A 24,287-nucleotide genomic window follows, 5' to 3' on the forward strand; every position below is an offset into this window, starting at 1 on the left:
CAAATCATTAGTATTTGTATGAAGGAATACTCCATAGCAATTTTTTAAAAAAATCTACTAATTCATGCAACATGAAAAATCTCAAAAATATTATACTGAATGGGAGAAAAGGATATGAAGAGTACATACTATATGATTCCATTTACTTAAATTTCAAAAATTTGAGGAAAAAACTGGTAACAGATCAGAAAAAAGAGGTGAGCACCAGGACTGAGAGACCATGGACATACGCTGGGCAGAGGCTCAAGAGAACTTAGATCTGATAAGTGCATGACAATATATAATGAATTCGGGAGGCAGGGGGAAGAGAAGAATGAAGGAACTTTGGATGGTATAGAGGAAAATGAGGTGGGAGGGGGTGGAGGACAGAAAGGGAGTAGAATGAAACAGTATTACCCTATGTATATGTATGATTATATGAATGGTGTGAATCTATATTTTGTACAACTATAGAAATGAAAAGTTGTACCCCATTTGTATCCAATGAATCAAAATGCAGTGTGTAAAAATAAAAAAGATTTTAATTAAAAAAAAAAAAAAAAAAAGAAAGAGAGAACTTTGAAATCACAGACATGCTTTTTATCCTTGATTTGGGTGGCAATCACATAGGTCTATTGAATGATATGGTTACCTACCTTATCCTCCCGCCCTGCCCTAAATGATCCCACCGCCTAAATTCCTCCCATGACCTGGCCCTGCCCTCTGGCTGCCAAAAAGGCCTGTCAAAAGTAACTCCTCCTATGGGGCTCTGCTAAGGCTGTATGTAAAGCCCAGAACCTCCTGGTAGCCAGCAGCCATTTTACTCCTGAAAATGAGCCACATCATGTGTTTGGCCAATTCAGTGAATAAAGAAAAGATTGCTGATTCAAGGTCTGCTTCCCTCCTCTGTCCTTTGTGCACCATGTGCTTCCATCCATAAATAGGGAAATATCCATCTAGCTGAACATTAACATGTGCATTTTAATGGACACAAGTTATACCTCAATCATTTAAAAATCAGGGAAAATATTACTTTGAAAGTCTTCCAAATTTCTAGTTCTAATCTCAGAGTTCCTAGCCAATCATACTTATCCTTCCCACATACACTTTAATAACTTCCTTCCAAAACTAGAAGGCAACTGACATTTATGCAAATGTTTCCAGATGTCATGGACTGCATATTCAGCCCTTGACACATGCACAAAAGTAATTCTCATAATCCTAAGATTATTCCCATTTTATACATGAGGAAACTAAGGCTCAGAGGAGTTAACTCAGAGGAGCAAAACAGAGTCAGGATTTGAAACCAACTCTGATTCCAAAACCAAAAGCTTCCTCAACTTTTTGTTTTGTTTTGTTTTGTTTTTTTCCTTTTTTTGTTTTTTGGACTGGGGATTGAACCCAAGGGTGCTTTATCACTGAACTACAACCCCAGTCCTTTTTTATTCTTTGAGAAAGGAGTATCCCAAATTGCTGAGACTTGGCCTCTAACTTGAGAACTTCCTGCCTCAGCCTCCCAAGTTGCTGGGATTACAGGCATAAACCACTGCAACCAGCTTCCTCATATTTTACAGTTTTAAGTTCAATCACCCTGGCCAATATTTGCCCTTTGACAAACCCCAAATATGTAAAATCTTTTCCATGAACTTGTATCATCCCCATATCTTTCTTGCCAAATAGAAAGTCCTAAATAGCAGTTCTTTGCAGTATTTCTTCTAGTATTAAGGAAAGAAAGGGAACTCTTATTGATATAGGAAAAATTGTACAAGGTCTGCATGTAATATTAATCTGGGTATGCACTGGCACCAATTCACTTACACTTGATTATCTGTCCCAGAATACTATAACTCAAGGCACCTTTTTAATTTTGCTGGGGAAGAATTTTTTTTTCCTTTTCTTTTCTCTTCCCCACACCCTGCTCCACTATTGGGGATTGAACCCAAGTGTGCTTTACCACTGAACCACATTCCCCAGCCCTTCTTATTTTAAGACAGTCACCCTTAATCGCCAAAGCTGGCTTTGAACTTGTGATCCTTCTGCCTAAGTCTCCAAAATAGCTGGTATACATCACTGAGCCCAGCTGGGGAAGGAACCTCTCATAGTCTGGAACATACTTGATTTCATTTCCTTTAGGTCTCTGGTTCTTCACATGATAAGCTGGAGGGGGGGGCCAGAGGGAGGACAGTCCCTGGTCAGTGGTCCAAAGTCCCTAAATTCTGTAGTTCAGCCAGGTCTTAGTTGTCTAGGAAAGTTGTTCTGTCCAAGTTAGGCTGTATCAGTACACAGACGTCCCACCAGTATACTTTCATCCTTCAAGTCTTCTCTAAACCAGAAGTGGTTTCCCTGTGCATCTGCAGATTAGTCAAGGTTTCGAAAGGATAATCACCCTTGATTTGTTGTTGGCATTTTTATTGTGATTATCTTCTCAAACCTTCTCACTCCTTTACTATCACTCAGTCAGCTTATAAAAAAAAAAAAAAAAAAAAAAAAAAAAAAAAAAAAAAAAAAAAAAAGCCCCTATGGCTTTTGGTCCAAGGAGACAAGTAATCCAGCAAGTCCAGCAAGGTAAGCTCCAGCCCATGTAGGTTAGAACCCTGAAGCTTAATTTTTAATCTATTTGGGTTTTGGTGTTAAGATTTGAAGTATCTCTAATCTTGGAAGTAGGACATGTTTCTTTCTCTTCCTCTCTTCCTCTCTCCCTGCTCCTCCCTAATCTTTCCCCTTCCCTAATCTCAGGGGAAATAGGATTACCTTTCTTTCCCATTTTAGGAAGAGTTATCTGTCCCTGAGTACACGTCCACCATGGGAACAAAGTCATTCAGGCTTTGGGTATGGTACCAGAAGATCTCAGAAAAGACTACCTCCCAAATTAACAAGTGAATTACAACTCCAGAGTTCTCTTTAAAAGCCCCGTTTCTGCTGATGGGCAGAATCACAGCCTTTGGGACAGGAGACCTCTGTGTTTCTTCTTTGCTAGCAAAGCAAAAAAATCTTTGTTTTCCTTTTTCTCAAAACCATGTCCTCTTTATTGGATTGGCATGGGGACAAGGACCAAGTTTTCGACAATAGGATCTCACTAAATTGCTGAGGCAGGTCTCCAGCTTGAGATCCTCCTGCCTCAGCCTCCTGCTAGTCCTGTGCCACTGCACCTAGCCAGAATAGTGTTGATTATTTGTCATGGTCAGTGGGGGTAAGTTAAGAAAATAATAGGCATTTGCATTGTAACAGTTTATAATAGCACAAAGAAACTCCAAAAAGATACATAAGAAACTAGCATTGGGTAGAGGGGGAGAAACAACATTTATCATAAATTTTCAAATTATGAACCAAGTGAATTTATTATTTATACAGAAAACAAAATGTTTAAAAGAATTGTAAACTCCACTTTAAATTGTTAACAAGAACTTGCACTCACATATTCTGTGTGTTTACTGCTCGCTTTCCCAGAACCGCAGTCTTATAGCTCAGCATGTTCTCAGAATTGTAAAGATGGAACAAGTCAAACTATTATCATTACTTTCCACATAACAAGTCACCCCTTCGTTTCAAATCTTAAACCAAAAATACCCAATTTTCAAATGAGCTTTAGAAGTCCCTAATAACCCCCCATCTCAGATAAGGCATTCAGTTTTTCTCTGAAGAGGACAAACAAAATCCCATATTTTGGGGAGAAAAATATAGCACAAAAGAATATCAGTGGACAGAAGAATGAGGAGAGAGTAAAAATACCAGAACTTTATCCTTTTTCGTTTTCCTTTACTCTGCTTGTATTCTTCCCTGGTCCATTCTTGTCTGCTTTATTTATCTTTTCCTGCTCCTTTCTATACCTTTTTCCCAGCCTTTGTAAATGTCTTTCATCCTCTGTGAGTTCATGAAATCCACCATTTCTAGGTGGGGATGCAGCTCAATGGTAGAGTGCTTTCCAAGCATGCCCAAGGTCCTGGGTTTGTAAATAAATAAATAATCCTATCATTTCAAATTTCTCCCACTGCAAATAACTCCCACATGTGCATCTATAATCCTGACTTCTTCCCCAAGGTTCCCACATTTATTTGGCAGCTGGGAAACTACCTACCTCAGAACCAATCCTATTGCTCAGATCCAAGCCCCTCTTCCTTCCCAGAATGACTTCCTATTTACCATGCCTCCTTTAGCCACTTCCCCTACTCTCTTCTTGTCTAATCTCACTCCCACAAAACTTCCAGATCCATCTTCTCAAAACTTTGAAATCCCCTGATCTAAGGAATTAATTTCTTTTCTTTCTCTTTTTATCCCTGGTGCTGGGGATTAAACCCAGGGTTCACACAAGCTACCAAGTACTCCACCACTGAGTCACATCCCTACCCCAGGAGTTAATTTCTTAGCCTGGCATTCATTCAAAGCCTTTAGGATGCAAGATAAACTGAATAACCCATCATAACTCCCTCCACCCCAATTTATTCACTCACCCTAGCTCTACCCAAACTCAATCAGTTATTAGGCACCTAATGTTTCTTAAACTCTCCTACTTCCTGCCTTTGAGATTTCTTCTGATGCCCCTTTTCCTAAAATTAATCTCTTTTCACATCAGTAGAATGCCTTTCACTTCTTTCTTGTTCTCCTCAACCCTATAAACTACCAACTCCATTCATTATTCGATGGAGGGGCTGTCCTAACAGATTATTATAAGCGAAGACCAAAAAATGACCAAGTTACAAACTTACAGAAAATCATTTCATAGTTTCTAAAATTGTCAGGCTTGACAAAAAGGCATAATGACTGGCTCACCCTATGAGGGTTAATGTGGAGTGGCAACAATGCCCTCATTTATTTATTTATTTACTTATTTTTGTCCAAAAAGAGGGAAAAAAAGAAAACTTAAAGTATATTAGTTCTTTTATCTTCACTGATTACAAAATACCTGTTTTGTCCTCTCCTTGCACAAAACACCCCTTACACATGTTCCTCTATCGGCTAGAAAGCTTGTGCATAGGAAGCCAACCTGGCACTGGAGGCTGACCACAGCCACAGGCAGGGATTTTGCAATGCCTTCCTGCATCACACACCGATGCTGAGGGGTCATGTAGGATCACCCACACGTTGGTGAGTAAATGCACTGGTTTGGACACATTAGTTAAAATGAGGAAGTTAATGTATTTGAGCAGATTTGTGCAACGTCATTGCAGAAGCAGAAAGAAAGGATATAAATGATACACTGAGAGACACCAACCTACTCAACAAAAGGAACATTAAGTTCAGAAAAGAGAAACATGTACTTTCCCCTGGCAAAGACTATGTAAGTGCTTTGTGTGTTTTATCAAGCAGGCGAATGTTATTAATTACATATAGCCAAAACCCATACTTGCTGTCCAGTCTTAACCTCCTTTTTTTTTTTTTTTTAAAGAGTTTTTATTCCCCTCCACACCCCACCCTCGTCTGAGGATCTGGGGATTCGAACCACAGCCCTTGCATATGCTAGGCAAGCACTCTCCAATATGAGCTATTTCATTAGCTCTTAACCTCCTTTTTTAAAAAAGAAGAAATGGTCTCTGGAATTCATTAATCCCTCAGAAACACACACACACACAGCCAAGAAAATGCTACTACTGGTCATAAAGGGACATCACTGCCCATAATGCTGTTTTTTCTAAGAACTTGAAGCAGTGTGTTATTTGCCATGTATATATACTGTCTCCAAAACACTAAATATATTAAAATAAAAACATTAATATTAAAGTAAAATAAAAATATCAAAAATAATTAAAATATGCAGCCAATGTTCCTCCAACTTTGCTACCTTCTGCACACAGTACATATCTCTGTGAACGTAATTTTGAAAGGGTCACAGTATCCCACCCACAAAATTTGCCTGTTGTCCCCTGCATCCTCTAGCTACAAGGTCCTATTCCCCATGTAAAATGAACAGGCATGAGCTGCTCAGCTCTCCATGCCAGAGAGGCTCAGAGGAAACCAATCCACCCCACAGAGAAATACCAGGGTTCCAAAGGGTGAATAGTAGGCCACACCCACTCTCCTCCAGATAGCACTCACTGACCCTTCCCCAGAAACCCTCCTCAGGAAATCACAAGCAACATTAAGGTCTACCAGCTTTGGCCCTTGTGAAAACCTTTTGGAAACTGAATAATCCAAGTAATCAAGGCTCTTCTTTAAGCCAGGAGAGATGGCACACACCTGTGATTCCAGCTGCTCAGAAGGCTGAGGCAGGAAGATCAAGAGTTCTAAGCCAACTCTCACCAATTTTTAGCAAGGTCCTAAGCAACTCAGCGAGACCATCTCTAAATAAAATACAGGGATGTGGCTCAGTGGCTAAGTGCCCCTGGGTTCAATTCCAGAAGAGGGAAAAACTTCTTCTTTAGTTATTCCAAGTTCTGGAAGAAACAGTTTTGAGGAAGAGAAGCTGGAAAACCAGGTGCCTGACCTAGAAAAGTGAGTGATGAATGGAATTCCCAACGTTTTACCCTGAGGCCACCACAAAAAGAAAAGGGAAGGCCACTGCCTAAGGTTTTATCCACCCCCAGGACATCTCTGGCTTCTTCCCACCCACCCCAAGAAAAGGAGTCTGACTAAGCACAAGTTCAGGGGGCTTGCTCCTCTCCCTGAACCCAGAGCCTCTTCTCATCCAAAGCAGAACCACTGGAGTCTTCAGGCTCTGACACTGTCCCCTCGCCTTGGTGTTTGAGGGCTTATGCTGTCCCATGAGCGTCAGGAAGAGAAGTGGGAAATGTCATTACCAAAACCTCCTGGATAAAGGAGAAAAGGGGAAGGAGAATTGAGGGTTGTTGCTATGCCAAGGGCAGAAGAGAAGAACTGGAGAGCTTTTCTGCTTCCTCTCCCTGTGTAGGGTAGCCCTCAAGTACACAGCCCCATTGTCACAGAGGCAAACACGGTTCAAAGAAGGATCTTGGGATTTTTTACAGGGAATGTATTTCAACCAAGTCAACAGGGCACTATAAAAAAAGAAAAAGAAAAAAAAAATAATTTGTTACATAACAAAGCTCAAAATACTCAATGGTCCATCCTATTTGTAAAAGATCTCTCTATATATGATCTACCTTCTAGCCTGGACCAGTTTCCTGACCATTTTTGGCTGACAAGTTTTTTTCTTAATGCAACTTAACTCTTTAATTTCAACTTAACAAATTATTTTGTTCCATTTTTTATGAATAAACGGTTTCCTTTGACAGTGTTGATAAATAGGTTGGTTTCCTCCTTCTAATAATTAACCAACTTCTTTTCTCCTTTGAGAGAGTCTTGCAAGTTGTGTAGGCTGAGAACCCTGGCTCAGGTGTTCCTCCCAATGCAGCCTCCCCAGTAGCTGGGACTACAGGCCTGAGCCACCACCCTGGCTTTAACCAACTTTAATGTGAGCCATCCCTTCCCCCCACTACGTTTGATAAAACACCATTCACAGATTTTTATTTATTACTATATTAGTATTAATTAGCTTACAGAGACCCTCAAAACAAAGGAGTTTAGATTTGCTGTGAAAAGCGTATATGAGCTCAGAATTAATGTTTATATTAAGGTAAGAGGAAATTCTGAAGCCTGTAAAAAAAAAAAGTCAATCTATTTTATGAATAGTAATTAATTTATTATTAATATATGAATAGTTAATATTACTGTGTTAGGAGGCACTTTGAAGCCACATTTTGGTCCAGTGACTAAGACTTCATCAACTAGTGACATCTGCCAGGGTGATGGTAAGTGGATTTGTTGACCTTGTTATTTGGGATTAAGATAAAATCAAAATTTTACTTATATAAAAAAGTTACCATCTATACTCCCATTTCTGCATGGTTTGCATATCTATAATAGACTATCTGTCCCCTTTTCTTTTTTTAGTCTTAGTAATTTTCTGCTGGAATCGCTTGGTTATGGAGACTGTTGAAAGTACTGCTATAGACTGAACGTTTGTATCCGCCTAAAATTCGTACGTTGAAACCCAGTCCCCAGAGTGAGGATATGTGTGGAAGTGGAGTGTGGGAAGTGATTAGGTCATGAAAGTGGAGCCCTCCTGAATGGAATCTTTGTTGGGTTAAATCCCAAAGATTTCTCACCTGTGTGAGACTGCAGTGAAGACAATTGTTTACAAAACAGGCAGTGGGGGCCTTGAGTTTGGACTTCCCAACCTCTAGAACTGTGAAAAATGTTTGTTTGGTTTCTAAGCCATCTATGCTCCTTATTACAGCAGCCCAAACCGACTAAAACAAGTCCTAAATTAGAAGTACTAGAGATTTACTTTGTTCTCCTGAAGAAGGCAGATGAGAAAATCTACTCCCTTTTTGGTCATGACATACTCCAGTAGATTTCCAAAACTTACCTATAAAATGCGAAGAATTTAACCCCGATAAATATTGTACTTACAAATGGGGGGTACAAGTATAGTCATTGAGAATTAGCAGGCAGAGTTCCATATTAATAAGTTAACATTTTTTTCTGGTACTGGAGATTGAACCCAGGGCCTGGCACATTCTAGGCAAGCACTCTACCACCCTGCCTTTTTTTTTTTTTTTTTTTTTTTTTTTTTTTTGAGGTGAGGTCTCACTAAATCGCTCAGGCTAGCCTCAAACTCGCAATCCTCCCATCCCAGCCTCTGAAATAGCTGGGATTATAGGCATGCTCCACCACACCCAGCAACTTATATTTTAACAATCTTCTTAATATACTGTTGACTCATATTTTGGATGCTAGCCCACAGTAACTGTTGATTTGCACATAATTAATTTGGTAAAGTAAGCAATTCCACAACACAGAAGCATTCATAAACCTCCATTGTTAAATAAGTCATCGATTGAATTAAAAATATCAACTTTATGTTTTGGCATATATGTATAATGTCTTTGATTATAATACTAAAAATTCTTTTTTTTTTTTTCACTAGGTATTGAACAGCAATGCTTTACCACTGAACTATATCCCCAGTCCTTTTTATTTCTTCTTGAGATGGACTCTCACTAAGTTGCAGAGGCTGGCCTCAAACTTGTGATCCTCCTGCATCAGCCTCTCAAGTCACTGGAAATATGGGTGTGCACCACCATGCCCCACTACAAAGAATATTTTAAAAAATACAAATGAACAGCCAGATGAAAAAGCACATAGGGTGAAGTTCAGAACATCTCCAGCACTGGCACCTCTGTCCAATGGTGAGGGGTGTGCCTCCCTCCCAGCACTTGGATGTTTGGCAACCTGGAGGTTTTCTGAAACCTGTCCTTTGGAGGCTTCATTACATAGGCGTGACTGATTCAGTTATTAGCCACTGGGGATCAACCCAACCTGTAGTCCCTCTCCCCTACTCGCGGTGGAGGTGTTAAAATCCCAACCACCTAGCCACATGGTTGGCTCCCTGACAATCAGCCTCATCCCAAGGCTACCCAGGAGTCCCTAGTCCCCAAGTCATCTCACTAGCATATAGGAAGACACTTGGTACTTTGGAGATTCCAAGGGTTTTAAGAGTTAAGTGTCAGGAAAGGGGTGTGGGGTTTATATCAAACACATATTTCTTCTTAGGTCACAGTGACAAAGCCAATACTCAGCCAAGGAGATTCCATTTATAGAAGAATCACCTCAGTGATATATGGAAGAATGAGAAGGTACAGATCAGACAAGCAAGTAAGGAAGGCCTTACTTGACTAGTAGTATGATCTGGTGTGAACTTCCATACCCTGTTTCTTCATCAGTAAAATGAGGATTAATAAGATTTCTTTCTTGTAAATAATTTTGCCTAATGGGGTCAATGTTCCACTAAGGGTGGTGATAACTAGTAGTAGTAGTAATACTAGGTGTATAACAGGGATGTAGGGAAGCTGCTTTTGCTAAAAGTACTGACCATTTACTGGACCTGAAGATGCCCAATGAGTGACTGAAAGTAGGACAAAGCTTAATATCTCTGCCTTCATTTTGTATTTATCTTAAGGTTCCTGCTCAACTCTGCACAGGCATGTTAATCATTTAAGGAATGTTCACCTAAAAACTGGTAATACAGGGTTTATTGGCTCTAAATTTACCTAGCCTATCTTGTCCCCCTTCAAGACTGAGGCAAGCCAGGAATGGTGGTGCATGCCTGTAGTCCCAGCAACTCAGGAGGTTAAGGCAGGAGGGTCACAAGTTCAAGGCCAGCCTCAGCAATTAAGCAATATCCTGTTTTAAAATAAAAAATAAAAAGGGCTGAGGATGTAGCTCAATGGTAAAGTGCTCCTAGGTTCAATCTCCAGTATCAAAAAAAAAAAAAAAAAAAAAATACTGAGGTAGGATTTGCAACATCCTGTCTCAGATCCCTGGAGAGGTGCCTAGAAATCTGCGGTGTCCTCCTATACCTTCCAGGAACAGCAAGCACTGGGATCACATCCTGCAAAGTCCCCTCATAATAAGGACAGAGACTTCACTTTTGCCTGCAAATGTTAATGGGTGGCTCCATTTTGTACCTGTCCCCTTTGCCCTGAGTCACCTTGGATTATAGGAACAAGGGGTCTGAAGGGTAAATACCTTGTGGTCAACAGATGTTTGCCCCCAGGCAACAGCAACTTTCTAATCTTGAACAGGTCATCCTGACCGATTCAGAGATCATGATGGAGCAGGCCACACCTGATCAAGATCACTTGCTTTGCCAACTGCAAAAAGCCTACAGCTACATAAGCCTCCAACCCTTGCCCCACATTCCCCATTCTAAAATCCTCTCAAAGACAAAGCTAAGGACATGGGTCCCATCCTCTTCCAGGTGCAGCTACACTGATTTTGTTTTCCACTATTACCTTTTCCACTTGGTTTCGGGGGTGAGTGGCCAGACCTGATTTGTTGGATCCCTGGCCCAGGACTCCAGGAACTCACAGGTGATAACCACATCACACAGCCAGGCTGGAAGAACCACCAACCCCATGCCTCCAGCCCCCTCTCCCAACTCTTCCTCCATTTAAACGTAAAGCTCCTGTCAGCACTCAGAAGACAGCACAGAGATGCTGGATTTAACTGCCTTCCCAAATGGCCATACTACTTTTCACCATTACCTTCTTTGTTTTTCGGGGTAAGTAGGCAGACCTGGCTTGTTGAGACCCCTGAAATCAGGCACTGGCCTAGGACTTTTGTAACAGATTCTTGCCTTAAGATAGAAACCAAATAGAGAAGCTTTGGAGTTTTGGTTAGGACTTTCTCAGGGGAGGGGTACAATGACCCCAAGGGATGGAGGAGGGTTAGTTTGGGAATACTCAGACCTCTAAAATGACTAGCTAGAGTTTCTTTCTTTCTTTCCTTCTTTCTGTCTTTTTTATGGCTACAAGGGATTGAACCCCGGGGGCCCTCAATCAATGAGCCACATCCCCAGCCCTTTTTATTTTTTATTTGAGACAGGGTCTCATTAAGTTTTTTAGGACATAACTAAGTTGCTGAGGCTGGCTTTGAACCTGCGATCCTCCTGCCTCAGTCTCCTGAGCCGCTGGGATTACAGGAGTGCATCACCACCTTGGATTTTCAACTGGGTGGACAGTTGCTGAGATGACTGCTCCTCCCAACTGTAAAGAGAACTTCTCAAAATAAGTAGGGATTGTACTCGTGAGTGGACCATCAAAAGCACCATCTGATCCTACTGTCAGCCCACTCTCAATTAATCTCTAATTCTCTGTTCTCACCCAGTTTATTCAAACCTCCAAGACTCCCCTCTGAGATGTAGGTACCCTCTTCAAAACTACTGAGGGGTCTGGGATTGAGGGAACTAAATCACCATCCAGGTCTACAGTCACTAGTGCTGGGGACAAATCACCAGGGCCCATATCAGAGGCTTCTGGGGTCCCAATGACTGGATTTGGCCGGCCACCCACCCACATCAGAAATAAGATAACATTATATACAAAATACATGAATTGTAATCGCCATTTGGCCAAAACTGGGATGATAGCTAAACTGCCTTCGCCCATCCTAGAGAAATGCTGCAATCCACAGGAACAAAAGTCGAGGAGATACACGTAGGTAGATTAAGCCAGGTTGTGGTAGCCAGAGATGTTACAGATCTGGTTCTCTGACTTTTTGGCTCAAAACCTTTGGCAGCAGTTTCAGCTTCCATTATCAGCACGAGATGATGACTTGTAGGAAGTTGGAGTGGAGAAAACAGCTTAACAGGCAGCAGGAAACAGAGAAGAAAAAACATCAGGGGGGCCTTTTGATTTTAAATAGGTGTCATCACAGACCAAAGATTGAAAACCTGCTTGTTATACTTTTTAAATTAATTTCTTTGAAAATAGGAATGCCATCCATGTTGCTGTTATATGAAAGGTTAAACAAGCTAAAAAATAATACAGAGTACATTTTGTGTATTCCTAATTGTTCTTCTAGGATGGGAGACTTTGCTTCTGTGATTTAGAGCTTCATTTACTCTTCCCACCCATCCCTTCTCAGTGCAGCTGTAATACCATTAATCTGACCTGACCTTTCACCTTCTCCTTTCCTGCTGGAACCACTCCATTCTGCTTACTCATCATTGGTCAGAGGCAAATGCTGTCACTTACTTTCAAAGGCTTAGAGCAGCTGCTGTAATAAAGAACCATAGACTGAGTGGCTTATAAAGAGCCACACTTACTTCTCACAGTTCTGAGTATTCTCGCTGTTCCCACATAGTAGAGAAAAAGGGGGCTAGAACATTCTCTGGGCTCTATTTATAAGGGCTAACTCCATTCATTAGGGCTTCATCTTCATGGTTTAATTACCTCCCAAAGGACCACCACCTAATACCATCATGTTAGGAGTAAAGATTTCAAATATATCCACTTGGGGGGACACAGACATTTACTCCATAACAAGCACAGAGTACATACAAGTCTCTAATCCACTTTAAAGTAAAGTAAGTCTCTTGGATCAAGGATGTGACCTAGACACAGACCATATATTCTTATTGGATTAGGAGGTGCAATTTGAAAGATTTCTTTGCCTGCTCCACCTTTTCTTAAAGAACATACCGGATGTGAAGGTGATCTGGCTGCAATGTCTGTCACCCCCATTGATCACCAGGGTAGATTCGGCTGATCTGGCTGGCTAAGTGGGTGTCCCTTCTTCCCTCACTGCTCCATGTACATCCCTCCAGAGGCCGTGCTCTAGATTGAAGAGGAAGACCTGCAGGGGTATTCAGAGCTGGCCCCCCTCCACCCAAGCTCTCCAGGTGCTTAAGGAACATACCTCCTGTGCACCATCTAGCATTCCCAGCTCACCTGCTACTCACAGCCCACCCCCTCCACTCACACCTTCCATCCTTCCCCAAACCAGCCACCAAAAACCAGAAATCACATTCTGCTAGAAAATGCAGCATACCAATAATTATAGCGGGCACCAATCGACGAATCCATATTCTAAGAGGAGTGGCTCACATCTGCATGAAGGTGGGTGAAGAAGGGAGAGAACGATGGGCCGCAGGGAGCATTTGGCCGCACCAACACACATACCGGTTGTCACAGTGGTAGTGCTGCTGTCATCAAGTGGGCAGAGGCCAGGGATGCTGCTAAACTTCTGTGACATAGAGGATTTCTCCCCACAACCAGGAGCCTTCCAGTCTAAAATGTCTGTAGTGCTGAGGTGGAAAACCTAGTTCCAAGAGGTAATATATTTCCACTGACCACTTCTTTGTTCCTTGGGTTTAAATTCCGGGCACTGCTAAGACTGAATAAGGTATGTTTTTGGAGCAGGTAAGAATCAAATCATTCCCCTGAGATAGGCATCTGTTCTCCATTCATATAAAACTAGCTTCATTTGTCAAATTAAAGATTCTACTTGAATAATTATTGATATTTTATTTGGTCAAGTTTTTAATTTTATAGTTAAAGTATAAGATTAACCAAAAAAATAGGAATTTAACAAAAAAGATACCCATTGTCATGTTTGCTTCAGATTGTTTTAAAGAAAAATTACAGATACAGTTAAAATCCACCTTGCCACCTCTTTCTCTTCCTCCTAGAAGATAACCACTCTCATATAGCATATATCACTTCCATACGTAGTCTACACTTATCTATAAATTTACATAATCCATTTCTGGTAGTATTTTTTTTTTGTTTTTTTTTTGTTTTTGTTTTTGTTTTTGTTTTGGTGGTCCTGGGGATAGGACCCAGGGCCTCATACATTTTAGGCAAGCACTCTACCACTGAGCCACACCCCCAACCCCTGTGGTAGTAAATTTTAAATAAATGTTATTATACTTTATGTTCTCTTAACACTGTTTTAAATTTATCTACTTCGTTCTCTCCATGTAAATTCAGTTAACTCATTTTGGCTGCTATATAGTATTTAAAAAAAAAAAAAAAAGCTCATGCCAGCCATGGTGTTACAGGCCTGTAATCCCAGTGACTTGGAAGGCTCAGGCAGGAGAATTTTGAGTTCCATGCCAGCCTCAACAACTTATTGAGGCCCTACCTCAAAATAAATAAACAAATAAAAAGAGATGGAAACGTGGCTCAGTGGTTAAATACCCTGGGTTCCATCCCTTGTACCAAAAAACTCAACATCCCTCAAATTTTCATTAACAAAATATTATCCCACATTTTCTGTGACTCTAAGATTTTATTAATGTTATTGTAACCAATGAATTTGAGATATCAGTATAGTTAGTCAAATGCCTCACAGAAAGAATTCCAAACAAAAATTAGAAGGAAATGTTAGACAACCTGAATTTGGGTATGACAATGAAAGTTTCACCTCAGCATTTCATTCTTTCTGAGTGTTTGGGTAGGCAAAGGGGAGGGGCTAGGGGTATGAGGTACAAGGTGAAAGAGAAATTTAGCAGAGGCTAAATCAACAGCAGGCCACATGACCCCAAATCTTCACATGCAGTGCCAGCGGGAGGAGGGCTCCTGGAGGCTGCCTGCCCCTTCCACTGCCAACAGTGCCCCCTTGGGCCAGTGACACACTACAGGGAGCAAGGCCAATGTGACTGCACCACCAGCCTATGTACAGTATTTCTATTCTTATGACTCATTCTCCGGTCAAACGTAGGTCTCCATTCATGCCTGTTGACTTTGGGTTGGTCACCACATAAATATCCTGGTATCACAATGCAATTATGATGGAATTCTTTTGAGTAATTTTAGTTAAATAAAATTTCATAATTTATTATATTGAAAAATATTTTTTGTACCAGGGATTGTACCCAGGGGCTCTTAACTACTGAGCCCTTTTTTATATTTTATTTAGATACAGGGTCTCACTGAGTTGCTTAGGGCCTTATTAAGTTGCTGGAGCTGGCTTTGAACTCATGATCCTCCTGCCTCAGCCTCCCGAGCCGCTGGGATTAAGGGCACGTGCCACTGCACCAGGCTAATTATAATTTTAATCGAAATTACTGATTCAAGTTTAACAGTATCCTGGGAATCAGTCAGGTACTCGAAGAGTGGGGCCGGCAGCTCTAAAAAGTTGATGGGCTCTTGGACCATTTATAGCAGACTAAAATAAAAGTTGCAGCAATCTCTTGGTGGGACCCTGTCCCTGGATCCAAAGAGATGCATTTGTGCTACAGCTGGAGTGATGAAAGCAGTCAAGAAAAGCAGCAAAGGGACCACCAGCATTCTCTTTTCTTGTCTTAGCCTACTATGCTGCCCTCTTGCACTTCTAGGGTACAATACAGGTGTGTGCCACCAAGCCTAGCTTCAGATAAGCGCAGAAAAAATACAGAGCTAGAGGGACTTACCTTGGAAGGGAAATATATTTTAAAATGCACGCTTCACTAAGTAAAAGAGCAGCAGAAGGAATGTTTTATGCATTTGTAGAAAATAAAAAATAACGATTTTCCCTGTCTAGAATTTCCCTGCCTCTCAGAATCTATTACCAGGACTATATCATTCAAAGAGATCTCAAAATCACACCCTGAGCTCCTGGGTCCCCTGGCCTGCCTGTGACCCTTGCCTAAACTGACTGGCTCAACACTGACTTGTGCTATCATTGGCTGCGGTACAGAGACATGATGCTCCCAAGATGGAAGATTGCACCAGCCAAGCACACAAATGTTCAGTGTTTCATCACCCTCTATTGGTCTGTCTAGGATTGTGACACTACTTTTCCGATGACTCAAAATACCAGGCTATCAACAGGGCACACGCCCCGTTAAGTCCTGGCTGCCCAAGTGTGGAGTCAGCATGGGAGCAGAGGTACATGGCATGCACAGCTGTGGGCTTAACAGAGATGGACACAGCGCAGGCCAGAGCCTAAATTAGATCTCATTGTCCTTTGCTTATGTACCTATTTCAGCATTTATCACAGTGGATGGTCAGATGCCTGTCTCCCCACAGGGACTGTACCTTAATTGGCTTTGGATCTTGTGATAACCTTAGATGTCACAGATGCTCAATAACTGGGAGTCAATTCCCAATTTTACAAGCTAAAAAGAAGGGCAGCTACTCTGAATGAAATGTGACAAGATTTTGTAGGCATTGGTCTTACTATGAACCAATATAACTTGTTATAATTTATATTTTCCTTCCTGTTCACTTCTACTCTTTCCTGGAGGTACCACAGAAAACACAAAGACTAAAAATAGAAAAGGCAAACATATGGCAATAATAATAACAACACAATAGATGAAAGTCCACATGAAGTCCTCATTTACACAAAGCCTAAAAAAAAATAGAATACAGGTGTGCACAGGGGCACACACCTATAATCCCAGCTACTTGAGAGGCTGAGACAGGAATAGTGCAAGTCCAAGTTCAGCCTCAGCAACTTAGTGAGACCCTGCCTCAAAATGAAAAAATAAAAAGGACTGGGGATGTATCTCAGTGTAAAATGCCCAGGGTTCAATCCCCAGTATCAAAAAACAAAAAAAAACTAAACCTATGTTGCTAGATACCCTCACTAGTGGTTTTTTTTAATCCCTTTAACCTACTGAATTGAAACAACATATGTGCTTTTAAATTCATGGACTAAGTCATGCACCACAACCACCCCAATCTACAGGGCCCATAGTATTTCCCAAGATCCATGACAGCCCAAAGTCTCACCAAATACAACAGAAAACCAGCAACCAAGTTTGTTATCTCCTTAAACATATTTTTTTCCTGTACTGGGGATTGAACATGAGGGATGCTTTACCACTGAGCTACATGCCCTATCCTTTTTATTATTTTGAGACAGTCTTGCCAAATTGCTGAGAGCCTTGCTAAGTTGCTGAGGCTGGCCTAGAACTTCAATTTTCCTGCCTCAGCCTCCCGAGTCACTGCACCACCACACCTGGCTGTTCTCTCCTTAACAGAAAGGACACACGTTTTAAAAAGTTCCCAGAGACATAATAGTAGAACTCCTACATCTGAATTCCGGAAGGTATCTGACAACAAAAGGATGATCACATACAGTCAAAAAGATTCGGGTTGGTAAAATGTTACCAGCAGTAGTACTTTGGTGTCTGAGCATACACCATGAAGCTCTACTAGTTGCTTCAGTTATTTGAATATAATAATTACACAAAAGTGTTCAAATGTTTTCAAATACTTTGCTATTTCCAAAAGCCACAACAGTATTCATTTTTCTACATTTCCTTTCAGAAATGTAGAAGCCTCCAGAAGATAAATTCTGGAATTTATCTGAGAAATATCTGATATATCTGAGAAATATCTGAGAAAATGCATGGCCATTTTTAATCCAAAATCAGTGAGGCACAAGGTTTTCTATATTACTTTTTATAAACACACAAAGGCTTAGTTTTATAATTAAATCTAGGGAAGTCTTTCTTCCTTATTGCTTAACCATTACTCCAATAGAATTCTACTATTATTATTATTCTACTACTATTATTATTCCTATTATTACGTAGGAAATAGGTCAAGGGAAAGGAATCATCCTTTTGGGCTCTTCAGTCCACCCAGGGCGCTCAGAACACTCCACCTGAAGCCCCTTCCTGTGAGGGGAAACTAGGCCATCTTGCAGTTAAAGAGAGGAAGCGAGATGACTTAAAAGAGAATTCAAGATCATGAAGGGAAAGTCGTGAATTTTGGGCATGCAGGAGGTACTAACCTAAAGTTAACTTGTTACTAGTTAACATATCATTGGCATTGCAGTTTCTGCCCATTCTGTGCATTTTCCAGGGGAAAAAGAAACTTACATATGGGCAGGAGAGACGAAAGTATGTCAGGTTCAGCTGTCAATCAAGGTATTAATCCTAGATCCAGCCAGGGGAGAAGGGGGAGAGCTAGAGGAGCCCAATAAAAGCGGGTTCCACTGTATAGACTGTGTGTGTGTGCGTGGGGGGGGGGGGGCACAGCCTTGTGATAATTCACAGCTCTTCCCACTGTGCTTTCCCACAGTGTTTTCTTTGCTTTCAGTAACCCTCTGCCTTGCCTGCAAACCTTTCCTGTCCTGCTCAATTCTTTGCTCAGGAAGCCAAGAACGTGTACTGGGGACCCCCTGGAGACACTGCCTTTGTGCCAGTAACACCATGAGTCCACTATGAACCCAGTGTCTTTAACAATTCTTAAAATTCTTATCCCTTGTGAAAATGACAAAGGCAAAGACAAGACTGGCTGGCTAATTGATTTGCTAGCTCACCTCTACCAGAAGCTAACAGGTGTCATATGGGGAAAAGGACAACATGTTTAAAAAGTTTAGGAAATGTTAGGTTAAATAAAATTAAACACACTTCTTTATTACAGGACTTTTCTGAGCCTTTATCACTATGCACTGTACTCTCCAAAAGGAAGGAATGGTAAGCTTATCCCCCTGGAGAGGAGGTTGTTGTTTTGGGTTTTTTGGTGATGAGGATTGAACTCAAGGCCTTAGCATATTCTAAGCACACACTCTACCACAGAGCTACACCCCCAGCTGAGATGTATTTATTTCATGTATACTATAACCAATTAGCCTTCAGCAATAAAGCATTATTTTGAGAAACATACTTTGAGGAACTCAAATTAGAATACAATGCTAATAACAAAGGAGTTAACTTCCTGGCCCTCCTGTGGTCTGGATATGGCTTAAGTGTATTCCCCCAAAGTTTCATGTATTGGAGGTTTGGTCATCAGTATGGCAGTACTAAGATGGTGTGTAACTTTATGGTGTCAACTGAGGGTGCTGCCCTCAGAAGAGATTAAGGTAATCCCCCTCCAACTCCATGATAGTTCTTTTCCATGACTGTTTCTTCCTTTTCAATAAGTTGTTGAGGCTGGCCTCAAACTTGCGAATCTTTCTGCTCTAGCCTCCCAAGTCACAAGGATTACAGGCATGCATCACAGCACCCCACACCCATGATTCTTCTTGAAAGTATGAGTTGTTATAAAAGCTTGACGCTAACCCCTGAGTCACTCTTCTGCTTCCTGTCTTACCATATGATCCTTCTACCCACACAAGCCCCACCATCATCTATGAGTTCCTCATTAGAGCCCAGGTGATCTTCCCATGTCATGCCCTGAGCCTCCAGAACTATGAGTTAAATAAACCTCTGTTTTTCTTGAGTAACCTGCCTCATATATTTTTGTTACAGTGATAAAAGGTGACTACTACTGCCCCCCCTTTTAAACTATTGACTCTATCTTTAAAACAATGGGAATCTTCAAATGTGCACCCTTAGAAACTAAAACAACATCTGTACAATGCCTGTAATAAGAACACACAGATGAACTATATAACACATATCACCATCTTCATGATAAAAAGTCAATCAAAACTCAGGTAGCTGCTATTTTGCATTAAGGGCAGAATTATGAGTGATCCAAGGCCTACGGAAGATTCTGCTCTCTGAATATTTCATGTTCAAATTGGGTAAATATAAACCTACCCAATTTGAATATTTTAATGATCACAATGAAAAGAAAGACTTACCAACAGAAGCTGAATTTTTAAGAACCGACTCCTTCTCAGCTCCCTTTTCAATACGTAATGTGGCCCACTGTTCAAAAACAAAAAGTATTAATGTAAACACTCCTGCAGACACAATGTAAAATACTCAAACCTTTCTTCTAGCCCACAGTTTCCATATTATAAAATGAGAATAATCATTCCCATCCCATAAGATTGTTGTCAAAATTAAATGACATCACACACATAAAGACCTAAACACAGTGCACAAAGTATAATGATTCTTTTCATAACAAACTAGGCATTCAGGTATAAGACATGCTCAAAGAGGCATCAGAAAATAGGTTTGCAGAGCCAGGTTCAGTGGCTACTCAGGAGGCTGAAACAGGAGGATCATAAGTTCAAGGATAGCCTCAGCAACTTAGTAAGGCCCTCAGCAACTTAGCAAGACACTTCCTCAAAATAAAAAGGATTGGGGATATAGCTCACTAGTAAAGCACCCCTGGGTTCAAACCCCAGTACAAAAATAAGTAAGTAAATAAATAATATTAATAAGGTCAGGCATGATGGCACTCTCCTGTAATCCCAGCAGCTCGGGAGACTGAGGTAGGTGGATCACAAGTTCAAAGCCAGCCTCAGAAACTTAGCAGAACTCTGAGCAACCTAGTAAGACCCTATCTTAAAATTAAAAATAAAAAGGGCTGGGTATGTGGCTCAGTGGTTATGTGCCCCAGGTTCAATCCCTGGTACTAAAAAAAAGAAAAGAATGCAAAGAGTGAGTGAAATCACTAACTAAATAAAAACCAAAATCTGTCTACCTAATTACTTACCTATTGAGAGGCATAGAAAAAATGTTATGATTATGAGGATCAACAGGCTTGGGAGAATTTAAGAAATGGAAAAACAATTCTCACTTTGCTTAAATATACTGAAATATGGTTTTAATTTTTTTTTCTTTATGCATTTCTTATGCATTTCTAAAATAATTTGCCTTTTAACATCATAGTTTAAAAAGCACAAGCGGGCACTATAGCTCAGTGGTAGAGTGCATGTGTGAACCACTAGGTTCAATTCTCAGCACCACACCACATATAAATAAATAAAAATAAAGGTTCATTCACAACTAAATATATATATATATATATACATATATATATACATACATAGAGAAAGATACATTTTTATATACACACACATATATATATACATATATATATATTTTTTTTTTTTTAATAAAAAGCACAGGGAACTTTTTCAACTCAGCATTCTAAAGAATCCACAAATGCTGTCTTAGTTTTAAAATAGTCCATAAGCCAGTGCAGTGGTACAAGCCTATAATCCTATTCAACCCAGACTGTGGCAGAAGATTGCAAGTTCAAGATCAGCCTCAGCAACCTACTGAGATCTGTTTCAAAATAAAAAATTAAAAAGGATTAGGGATGTGGCTCAGTGGTAAACTCCCTCTCATTTCAATCCCATACCAAAATTGAAAAAATAAAAACTAAAAATAGGCAATTAGGGGCCGGTGGTATGGTTCAGTAGTGGAGCAGCTGTCTAGCATGAGCAAGGCCCCGAGTTCAACCCCCAGAACACAAAAGACGAAGAAAAGCAAATTCAAATGACATCTAGAAGATTACAATTTGATTTTTTTAAAACATTTTTTTGTTTTCAATGGACCTTTATCTTACTTATTTAAATGTGGTGCTGAGAATCAAACCCAGTGCCTCACACACGCCAGGCAAGTGCTCTCCCACTGCGCTTCAACCCCAGTCCTAAAATTTGATTTTAAAGGACAGGAAAAATAAGAGGCAAAAAGCCATGTAACGATTATAATTGAACATAAGAACCCAAGAAGGGGCAGAAAGGCAGATTTATTAATGTGTCAAGGCAAAAGCCTTTACTATTCCTATTTACAAAAACCTATTACTAGGCTCAGACAGGTGTATAAAGCAAAGAAACTGAAAGTTTTTTCGAAATAAATAAAAAAATAACTGACAAAATAAATAGCCCAAGCATAAGCACAAAGTCATGGACCATCAGGACCCCTGCACAACAACTTAAAGAGCCAAGAAGGCACAAGCCAGCACACTCAGGAAAAACCTACAAAGAGAGGCCTGATCTTCCAGTTTCAAGTGGCAAGTCACTGCCAACAAAAAGACTTGGCCTTAATCTGGCTACATTCTTTTAGATTCTTGATGATTTGGTGCAGTGGTTTCTCAAACTCTGGACTCCCATCTTTTCTCGACTGAGATAAAGGTTAATATCCATAGTTTCTCACTTAAATCTCTGGACCCTATTATCATTTGTAAATAAACCAAAGATATGGGGGAAAAAACTTTGATTTTATAATATATTACTTTTTTACAATCCAGCATTATTAACCTCAGAACTCACTTTTTAATTGTGGACAGATGATTTTATATTTCATATTAAATGTAGTTATCATACTGGAACAATTATCACATGAAGGAAAATATTGGTATTTTGTGGCAGCTAAGGGCTGAGTTATATCCCCCAAATTCATATGTTGAAGTTCTAAACCCCATAATACAGAATGTGACTATATTTAGAGAGAGGGTCTTCAAAGAGGTGATTAAGTTTAAATAAAGTCCTTAGAGTGGGCCATAATCCTATCTGACTGGTGTCATAAGAAGAAATTAGACACCCAAAGAAATACCAAGGATGTGTGCGCACGGAAAAAAATCATGTGAGGGCATACTGAGAAGGTGAACACCTGCGAGCCTAGGAGAGGCCCCGGATGAAACCAAGCCTGCTGACACCTTGGTCTTGGACTTTTAGTTTCTTGAACCATGAGAAAATAAATTTCTGCTGTTTAAGCCACCCAGTCTGTGGTATTTGGTTATGTCAGCCCTAGCAGACTCTACAATGACATTCTTCAAACAGCGAGTGACATTCCTCAAAGAGCAAGAGAAAGTTTCAGAATGCCAAAGAACTGCCCAACAAAATGCAGTGACCATGCTCAATGTAAACAAATGTAGGGCCAGGCTCTTGTAAACCCAGCTATTCAGGAGGCAAGGAGGATCACAAGTTCAAGGTTAGCCGGGACAACTTAGAGAGACCCTGTCTCAAACTAGAATGAAAGGGCTGGGGATCTAGCTCAGTGGTACAGCACTCCTGGATTCAATCACCAGTAAAACACACACACACACACAAGCAAATGTTAATACTGGAGAAGCAGTCATTTAATACCAAAGAGAATTCGTAGTAGAAAACCATTTTCTTCCATAGCATACTCTCCAGTGAAAGAAAAAACCTGCCTGTGCTTTGAAGCCAGTCAGCAATGTGCTGGAATTTCAGTCCTGCCATTTCCTGGTTCCAATCATCTCAGAGATGAGCCTTTAACCTCTTGGAGCATCCATTTCATTATCCCTAAAATGGGGACAATGCCAAGGGTGATCGTGAAGATTAAAGGAACGCTCTATCTGGTACCCACCACATAGTTCTTTATGAAGAATAGCGATGGCTTCATCTTCCTCCCCAGGCCCCACACTTTACTTAGCAATCAAAGATGACTAGTTTTTTCTCAGACCATCAGTGCGTCTCCCAATAGATAGCTATTTTTCTTTCACCATGCCAGCTTCTTCCACCAATTGAGAAGCCCAAATACAAAGAATATGTATGCTAGAGGTTCTGAATCTCTTCCAGAGGATCTCAGAACATATCTATCTCCAAGCTCCAGAAGAAGGCAGCTCTGTAGGCAAGAGGGTCCTGAAGGTCAGAAATGGCTTCTAACGACATCCTTTACTGTTCCCCTCCTCAGTCTCACCCCAAGGAAAGCTAAGACACTTATCAATCAGGCTTTCGCACCACTTAATTTCCACACCTTCTAAGAGAGAAAAGTAGCTATCCAAAATTCACCAGTAAGAAGTGGTTTCAAGTCTTGATTTTTGCAAGCCAAAAGCTTGCAGAGTTGTGATGATGTCACCTAGACAATTACAACTTTCAATTTTTATACTATCAAGACATTTAAGAATTGACTAAAGACAGGGAAAAGTACATAAACAAAGAGAAAGAGGAAAAGTGCATTAAATTGTATAAAAATTCAAATTATGAGACTTGCTCAAGTAACAGCTGGCTGCCATCTGTAGCCAAATGAAAGTTTTTTGGCAGAGCCTGTCACCTTGACAGACTAAGAATGCAGCATCCAAATTAAAATCCCAATTCTATCACTGTCAGAGGTATGTTGCTTTATGGACAAATTTCCCCTCTGAACTTCCACCTTCAGATCTATCAGTGGGAGTAATGATAGAGTTGAGTAGAATTAAGATAAATGCAAAGCATAATGCTTTGCCAGCTTTTGTTTATTATTACTTTCTATCATAAACATCTGGGACCTTCTAGCACATTCTTTGTGTTTCCAACATCAGAGATAATATCTATTATACAGGTGTTAATAACCATCTGAGAATTATTGATGTGCTGTTTTCTTAAACCCCAATACTGGGGATTGAACCCAGGGACACATTATCACTGCACTGAACTACATCTTCAGCCCCTTTTATGTTTTGGTTTGAGACAGGCTCTAAGTTGCTGAGGGTCTCACT

At 40.5% G+C, this 24,287-nt stretch overlaps 1 protein-coding gene across 4 annotated transcripts in view; it reads right to left on the reverse strand.

Moving 5' to 3' along the window:
• The window catches only part of GPAT3 (glycerol-3-phosphate acyltransferase 3), a 59,278-nt gene that overhangs the window by 29,506 nt on the left and 5,485 nt on the right, over positions 1–24,287 (reverse strand). For all 4 annotated transcript variants that reach the window (XM_079153300.1, XM_079153297.1, XM_079153299.1 and 1 more), the window contains one exon: positions 19,747–19,813. In XM_079153300.1, coding sequence (XP_079009426.1) covers positions 19,747–19,813 — 67 coding nt within the window. The remainder of the gene's footprint in view (positions 1–19,746; positions 19,814–24,287) is intronic.

The sequence above is a fragment of the Sciurus vulgaris genome (assembly GCF_902686455.1).
Source record: "Sciurus vulgaris genome assembly, chromosome: 9".
NCBI lineage: Eukaryota > Metazoa > Chordata > Mammalia > Rodentia > Sciuridae > Sciurus > Sciurus vulgaris.